The sequence below is a fragment of the Humulus lupulus genome, chromosome 3, assembly GCF_963169125.1.
Source record: "Humulus lupulus chromosome 3, drHumLupu1.1, whole genome shotgun sequence".
Taxonomy (NCBI): Eukaryota; Viridiplantae; Streptophyta; class Magnoliopsida; order Rosales; family Cannabaceae; genus Humulus; species Humulus lupulus.
This window is the reverse complement of record NC_084795.1, coordinates 268684120-268693240: the sequence shown is the minus strand read 5'-3', so window position 1 is coordinate 268693240 and position 9121 is coordinate 268684120. Positions and strand designations below refer to the sequence as shown.

Genomic DNA, 9121 nt, shown 5'->3' with positions numbered 1-9121 from the left:
ATTTGTGTCGTGCACTATTGTTGGCAGTTATTATTGAGATATTTGGTGGTACTTTCCTAAAAGTGTTTATCCTTTTTAATTGTCAAATAATGGAATTAAAGATCAAATCCCTATCTTTTTCTGTCTTTATATTCGGATTTCCTTGGGCCCATTTCTTCAACCGTCTCCTTTCTTCTCCTTTTTGGTTCTGTGTATTTTCCTTGGCAGTTTTTTCTCTCATTCTCGTGCAACAATGGTGAGAACCAGAGGCAGTGGGTCTCGGTCTGTCAAGTCAGCGGCTGGTTCATTGAGTGTATCTCCATCCCTCACTAAGAAGAAAGCTCGGAAGAGTACCTTGTCTCATCCCATCCACATTGATGAGTCCATCACCACGAGCAAAGCCGTGGTCATTCCGGACCTTGAAGCCCCCAAAGTTCTGACTGAACCTCCTTCTTCGGCGGCTCCGCTCGCCTCTGTCCCAGGGTCTTCCAAAAGAGGCCGAGCTTCTCCATCAGAGGATGTCTCTGATCATGGTCGTGATTCTGCCAAAGCCCATTCTGATTCCTCAGAGTCACCTGACGTGCTTGCACCCAAGAAGAAAAGCAAGGGTTGGTTCCAGGTCTCTTCTTCTCGAAAATCTCCTCGTTCCAAAGGGACTGATCCTTCTGATTCTTCGCCGAAGGCTTCATCTCCTGTTGGTACCACTCCTCGTTCCAAGTTTAGGTCAAAGGTAAAGAAAATTCCTCCACCTTGTTCTTCTTCTGAAACTGACCCTTCTTCAGATTGTGTACCCTCTGACGAAGATCCCCTTGAAGACGACCCCTCTCTTGAGGAAAATGTTGACTCAGAAGATGAATCTGACCCATCAGAGGACCCCCCTGTTTCACCAAAGGGCAAGAAACCAATGAAAATTCCTGAGATTCGCACAAAGTCTCCTTTGGGTCCCAAAGTATCTCCAGGTTCTTCCTTTAAGGCTCACTCTCTGAATTTTTGTTTCAATGAAAATGAGAAAAATATGAAACATTATGTGCATCGTGATTTTATCTGTGAGAAAAATTTTTCATTCTCGGCCCATAGGGTGTTTGGGGTCATCAAAAATATTGAGGATCGAGGGTGGTTAGGTTCTTTAACCGGGCTGGATGGTTTTGTTCCTAGAGTTGTACAAGAATTCTATGCCAATATCAATGATGATCTGTTTGATAGGAAGTCTTTTATGTTTGGTCAAGTTTATGTCCGAGGGAATTGGTATTTGTTCAATGCTGCTGAAATTACCAAGGTTCTTAATTTGCCTCTTTCTGTTGATAATGTTGCTGTGGAGTTTAACAAAGATAAGGTGCTTTCGGAGTTGGTAGGACAAAATATGGTGTGGGAACCTCACTCAGTCCTCAAAGTAACAGATCTTACTCATTACTATGCTGTGCTTCACAAATTTGCCACCTCCAACTGGATTCCCACTACTCATACCTCCACCATTACCTTTGACACGGCCTTCTTTCTGTACAAAGTTGGAACCGGTCTCGGTGTTGATCTTGCCTCTCTCATTTTTGACCAGATCGCTGCCTTAGGGAATGCCAAAAAGAAAGGTCAATATTTGGTGTTTCCCCATTTTATTTACAAGTTGCTTGATTCTCAAAAGCCTCTTCGCTTGGAATATGAGATCTTGACTCCTCCAAGTGCCGGAGCAGACTACAAACTCAAAAAGGAACCATCATCTGTTAAAGCAACTAAAGGGATTGCTCTCAAGGCTGGCGATGCTGATTCTGTTGCTGCTGAACTCGCTAGTGTCAAGGCCACCCTAGAATCTGTTCAAACAGAAGTGATCAGCCTCAAGGGTTGTCTCTCAACCATGGTGTCTCACTTTGCAGCCGGTCCTTCCCACTGAGTCCATTTAGTTTTATTTTGCTTTTTTCTTTTCTTTGTTTTAATAAATTGTAAAAGAACGCTTTCTTAGTGTCTTTTTGTTTTTGGGTTACTCCTTTGGCTTCTTGCTAGACAACAAGGGGGAGTAATTGTGGTTTATTTTGATCAGTTTATACTGTTTTTGAGTTACATTTGAATTGCTTTTTGCAGGGGGAGTCATGCTATTATTTTTTGATCTTTGTTACATTTGTGATAATTTTCGCAGGGGGAGCATTCCATTGCTATTTTGCAATTTGCTCTAACTTGTCTTGTCTTGCAGGATTTTTTTAAAAATAAACTCTTAAAATATTCTTGTCTATCAAGTTGCCAAAGGGGGAGATTGTAAAATCCTTTTTTGGCTAAACTTTAATTTAGACAAAATATTTTAATTGTTTAAAGAAAAATCAGTAGCAAATCTCCTTGTTGATATTCGGTTTTATTAGCAATATTATCAGCTGATTTTGTAATGTGAAAAGATCTCTAAATGTAAATATATTTGTTACCTTATTTATCTCAAATAATCAATTTTTGGTAAAAATATATTGTGCAAATATCTTGAGATTATTTTCAGGGATTATATAGGATTATGGTTATCCTGGAAATAAAGAAGGAGTCGAAAATGAACTTGGTCAAGAAAAATGACCATGTTCGTTCTGCCAGATCAAACGGATCACGTTGCTGACTCATCAGTTTCCTTTTCTGTCAACACAGAATCCATCTGGCTGGCTGTTTTCCTAAATCAAAGGAATTCGCAAATTGGTTTCAAAGATTCCAGAAAATCATGGCCTTGGATGTTTTCCCTTCCTATAAATACCTTGCCAAGGCCCTTGGATTTTTCATCTCTTCCATTTTGAATATTTGTAATCAATATGCTATTTTGAAGAGTGTGTTTATTTGTAGAGATTAAGTTTGTTCATCTTAATCTTTGTGAGAGTGCTGAGTGTACTTGTGGATATCTATCTAGTCCATTGTAAACAGATAGTGTCTATTGTGAACGTGTTCATAAGGATCTTCGGGAGAGGATTCGATCTAAGTCTCACTTCGGGAGGAAGTGTGCACTCGCTGTTCTTTGAAGGGAGTTCAAGAGAATCAGCGTTTCATCAAACCAGATTCGTAGAGAAGAGTACAACAAGATTGCGGCAATAGTTTAAGAGGGAGTCTTACATTGTTTAAGTCAATGCTTTTGTACACTTTGTTTCTTTACTAATTGGTTTATTCTCTGGGCGTGGCCCCAAGGAGTAGGATATCCGAAAGGGTTTCTGAACCTTGTAAAAATTCGCTGTGTTTTTTAATTTTTGCACTGTTTTATTTTTGTGTTCAGCTCTGTCGTGACAAGTTCGGATTCTGTCCCGACAGAATTGCTTCCAGTGTAAACATCTAATTACCATTCCGCATTTTAATTAATACATTTTTTAATTAATCTGGTAATTATTAAAAACGGAATTTCAATATTTTTGGGATCCCAATGTATATGGTAAACGTTATATCTTAACCAAATTTTTTAACCTTAAATCACTAATCATACTTAGTTACAAGATTATGGCCAAATGACTCAATTAGCAAGTTTAGTACTGTTCAAAATGCACACCGTAACGGTCCCTGGAGTTTAGGGCATTACAATTAATATGTCATTAGTTACTAAATATTTTACATTTGATTATTCAACAACAACAAAAAATTAGTACATGTCAAATAAAATAATAAGGCTAATCAAGGATTTGGCCATGACAAGTATGTTTTACTTTTTTTATCCCACATAAAGACAATAACACTACAATAAATATGGGTTTTAGGAGCGATATATGTCGCCCCTAATAATGCCCAAAGTCGCCCCTAATAGTCATTTGGGGTGACATGTCGCTGCTAATAAAATGCCGCTAATAAAATGACACTAATGTCGATTATTAGCGGCGATAAAAAAGTCGCCCCTAATATGACTAATGTCGCCGCTAATAATATTTTAAATTAAAAAAAAATATGTGATGTTATATAAGCGACGAACATGCTTTGTCGCCGCTAATATTAGCATTATTAGGAGCGACTACTTATGATCGCATCTAATATTGTCGCCGCTAAAAAGTATCTCTTGTAGTGTGAGATGAAATTTAAGAAACCAAAAAGAAAGAAAAATATTTTCACTTGATTATATATGTGTGGCAGTTTTGTATCATAATGTGACATTTTTTGTTTGACTAAAAAAGCAAAGTATATTTGAGTTTAAATAAAAAAAAATAGTTTTACACGTGTCAGTAGAATAGAAGGTGCTTGTAAAAGAGGTTGCACAAGGGTCTCACCCTAGCACTCCTCTTACTATTATGTATATCTACCACCACAAAGATATCTAATTAGATTTTGAACAATCATGGCCATATTTATAGAGATGAAAAATTCTTCCCTAATAAACTATCTTTTCTATAATTTATCATTGTCCATTTTAATTTCTATGGAAAGAAATGCTTTATATGTTTAATTGTGTGTCCAATTATGTAGTACCTTCATACAAAATATATATATATATATATATATTTATATATATTTGTAGTGGACAGATCTATGTAAATGCTACATGGTGGAGGCAAATTGGTATTATAGTGGATACACACCAAGCTTGGAAGAATATATAGAGAATGGATGGATATCAATTTCAGGACCCCTAATTCTAGTCCATCTATATTGCTTTATTACGAGTCCAATAACAGAAGAAGCCATGGAGTGCTTGCTTCAATATCCCACCATTAATTTTACGTCTCTCAGGAATCATTTTTCGACTAGTAGATGATTTAGCAACATCATCGGTAAGTAATTACTTTAAAACATGACATTCGTTATTTTTCTTCCTTTTACAAATCAATATTACAAAGGTTTAATTCTGTTAATAACTTTCTCTTTTCTCTTGTAATTGTTTAAATTAGGATGAAATGAAAAGAAGAGACAATCCTAAATCGATTCAATGCTATATGCGTGAAAATGGTGTTTGATGAAAATGATGGTCGTCATCACATAAGGAATTTAATTAAAGAAACATGGAAGCAAATGAATGAAATTCAAGTGGCAAAGTCTCAATTCTCTCATTCTTTTACTGAGACCGCCATGATGATGTACCAAAAAGAGGAGGATGGGATTGGTAGTAATCATGACCATCACACAAAAGATCACTTAATTTTCTTGTTATTCAATCCCATTCCCATTTGAACCATATTAATTATGATCATGGGCTAGAATTTGGTAATAAACAGAGCCATATATAGCTGGTTTGATATAGTAAACTATCAATTCTAAATAATTACTTCAAATGTTTGTAATATGAATGCTACTTTTGTATGTGTGGTATTGTATCCAATAATAAATAAATGTGATGAATCTTAATAGATTTGGTAAGTTGGTATCTTGTTCATTGATAAATTCTTTAGTTGCTGAATCTTAATAGATTTGTGATGAATCTTTAGTTGCTTGTGAATAAGCAAATATAGGACTCCAATATAATATCGCTCTAGCACCGGTGCCATTCTATTATAGAGTAATACGTAATTAATATAATATTATTTTTTAATTACTTCAATATTATTATACATTATTTCTGATATCCCAAAAATTAACATATCTGACGTGACACTAAGTTTGGACACGTGAAGTAGGCTGGGCAAACCTCCCAACATATTGGGTGGTGTATACCTGTAGGGTATACGACAAGTTACTGCTCGGCAAGGAAAGCAGTTTACAGACGGTAAACACTTTGCCCAAGTCCTATGCCAAGGCATAACATTGAGTCTCCTATAAGGGATTCTTGGTGAGGAACATTGTCAAGCAAGCGGTAGTGAGAGATGTGCAGGAAGCCTGTGTCTATGTTGGCTACACCCTTCCCAGGTTGTAATGCCAAGATGCAATATTGCGTCTTCTGTGCAATTCACTCTCTTGAGGGGAAGTCTTTCTAACACTGCTCAGTAGAATACCACCAGAAGCTCAGTTGCTCGGTATGATGGATAGCCGAATCTGGTCGGTGGGAAGCAGTTACACTCACCGTTAGTAGTCCGCAAGAATCGCCCAACCACCCGCAAAGAGCGCCTAACAGCCTTGAAGACTCAGTCAAACCTCCTAACGGGTAGGGCTGTAACTACCTACGAGAATAATGTGATATTTCCACCATCAGTTACGCCCGTGTGCAGCTCTTGGGCTAGCAAAGCATTATAAATACAAACCCTTTACCATAGTAAAGGGGGTTCACAAAATTGCCTACCGACTAGTGTTTAGAAACATACCAGACAACCTATTTTTATACCTAGCAGCGATTCTGCCTTATTGTATTGTCTTTTACACATAGAAATTCACTTGTAATCCCTTGTGATCTTGTGCAAACCTTCAAGATTAATACAATTCTAAGAGAAAGTATGTCATTACCAATTCTTCGGATCGAACCTCTATAAATCCCGGTGTTCTTTATTATTTATTGCTCATTATTATTATTATTAGGTTTTTGACTTATTTATTGTTCATTGATTGTTCAATTAAAAGCTATCGAATTAATTATTTTGACTCCGCATCAGTTGAATAAAAAACCAGTTAACATTTTGGTGCTTTCATTGAGAGCAAGAATAATCGCATTCAGTTTCTATTGCTGCAAAGATGGTGGTTTCAACAAGAAGATCAAGCCAAGAACCTTCAGAGTGCGAAGTTGAATCATCGAACTGAGTTCCCTCAACGAGCAATCTGAATGGGGGCGAGCTCATTTGCCACCTAGGAACCCGCCTGGCACCGGGAGGCAAGCTACTGGGCCCACTGCAGCCAGACGTGGGGCTGCTACTGAAGGAAATACAAGGATCTTTATTTATTTTCATGCAATTTACATATTATCAAACAAACATGCAAATTCCTAGAACATGCTCCTATGAAATTGATACAAAACAGAGTTATGTATAGAAACTTACATATACGCAGCGAAACTGGAACAACTCCTTCCTTCAATCTCTCTAACCCTTGATTCCTTTCTGTAGCAGAGTATTATCAAGAAATTAAACTAGATTAGCAACACACTCTTTCTCACCAAGCCTTTGATCAACCTAGAACTAGTGTGGGCTGGTTCTCAACACATGAGATAGAGATCTAGTAGAGAACAAGAAGAATGAGTGGCCAAGAAAGGATTAGACTATTTAGGCTTTCATTTACCCAATGAATCAATTGAGACTTCCTTATGAAAACCCTAAATATCATATTCCTTATATAAGCAACTCAATGAGCTTTATTTAAATTTAAATTATTTAAAATAATAAACAAAAAGATAAAAGCCTTAGGCTCCCACAAATGAACTTGGGCTCAATCTCTTTGTTTTGAATTTAAATCTCAATTGAGCCTAAATTCAAAACCTTTTATTTATTTTTTTAATTAATTAATTGAATCCTTATTCAAATTAACTAATTATAATTTGAAACTTGATTTAATATTATTTATTTATATTGACATCAATTTATCAATATTAATAAATTTACCCAAATATTTTCTTTTATTCTCTAAATCTCATATCTCTGTAAATTTTCCAAAATTGACCTAGTCAACTTTAAAAATCCTAATTGATAATTAAATCAATTAATTGAGACATTCTAATGATTTACTCAAATGTGATGCAGGGACCATGGATCCATGAAATCAAGCTCCAATAAGTTACCGTGAATTTATTTACGAATAATTTTACTACCTTATTAATTCCTCGTGACTCCACTATAGACTCGGAATTGAACTCTTGAATTCATAGAACGTATTTTCCAAACCATAAATATGTTATCTGTTGTTATAACTATTACCGTCAGTCAATCCTTTATTGATGACTTACTAATGAGCTGGGTGCAAATTGCCGTTTTACCCCTCATATTTTATCCTTAACTCCCACTAAGTTTCTTATAAATGATATTTTCATGAACTTAATCACAGAAATGAGATCTCAATCATTTAACCTTTTGAACAAAGAAATTAAGGAAATCATCTTTTCAATTCTCATACAGAAGTTATAGATTTCATATCTATGAATAATACTCCCACTCAATTACACTACTAAATCTTCAAGGTGTAAGTATGGGCTAGACCGTAGGGTAAGCTAGTAATGAACAAGTCAAAAGATTTAAATAATATAATTAGCAGAACATTATCACTCAGAATTAAGATCGACGTAACCTATGGTCAACATTGTGACATTGATTAGATTCGATAACAACGATACTTATTTATCAATCAATAATCAATATCGGTCCTAGTCTGATGTAACGAAATACATCCGATCGTATCTACTTGGTCAATTCCTTGGGCAAGAAATCACACTCCAAATGTGTAAGTAGATCATATCGTATATTGCCTAATCAGTGAAAATCCAATGCATTGATCTCTTAGGACTCGTTCTTTTGAACATATAATTATAACTATAATCCACTGTTGCCTAGTCACTATAATTATAACTATCCATATGTTCGAGATTTTATAAATGTTTGTATTATTTCAATAATCATGTAATAAAACAAGCAAGCAACACGGTTGTCAAACTAAATGATTTAATCTACTGTTATCGACAATATAAAATTGTGTTACATGTCCGATGTGCTTTTATAAGGGCATAAAGCCCAACAGCTACCTTTACAGGAATTACTAACGCATGAACTTCAGGTGGAGGTGCTGCAAGGGGTACTGAGCAGCCAAGACCAAGTGTTGGAGGTCCTGGACGGTATGAACCCGATTTGGATATTGAAGGACTTGATCATGAAATTATGCAGATGAGGGAAGTCATGGGGTAGATGCAGGATCAGCTTGATACCATAGACCAAGGGCGGGCTATTGCCCAGGAGGCCATTAATGAGGCTTTCCAGAAGCAAAGAAGCAATTTTCAAGAATGGATGGATCGGCATGCCCAGGAGATGCAGGCCCGCCAGGAAGACATGGAACGTCGACCTAGGGAGGTTGCTGAGTCCATCCGTAATTACATGCAACAACAACAGACTCAGGGTAGGGGGACTACAGGTGGTATGTAACGCCCTAAACTCCAGGGATCGTTACGGTGCACATTGCAAACAGTGCTAAACTCGCTAATCGAGTCATTTAGCCATAAATGTGTAACCAAGTATGATTAGAGGTTTAGGGATTAAAATTTTTGGTTAAGATATAACGTTTCATTAGAACGTTTATTATATACATTGGGATCCCAAAAATATAATTTAAAGGTTTACTACAACAAAATATTTACAACCAGCCGATCGAAGCGGCAAAACAG

The 9121-nt window shown here is 36.3% G+C and overlaps 1 protein-coding gene across 1 annotated transcript; it reads left to right on the top strand.

The window, feature by feature from the left end:
- The first annotated feature begins 232 nt into the window (after positions 1-232).
- Positions 233-1861, top strand: LOC133825673 (uncharacterized). Its single transcript, XM_062258585.1, has 2 exons — positions 233-909; positions 1057-1861. The coding sequence occupies exons 1-2, from the start codon at positions 233-235 to the stop codon at positions 1859-1861; spliced, it is 1482 nt and encodes a 493-aa protein (XP_062114569.1).
- The last annotated feature ends 7260 nt before the right edge of the window (positions 1862-9121 follow it).

Coding starts and splice junctions, on each gene's coding strand:
- LOC133825673 (XM_062258585.1), top strand. CDS start 233: ATGGTGAGAACCAGAGGCAGTGGGTCTCGGTCTGTCAAGTCAGCGGCT. Junction 910..1,056: donor ATTCCTGAGATTCGCACAAA/GTCTCCTTTGGG, acceptor CTCGGCCCATAG/GGTGTTTGGGGTCATCAAAA.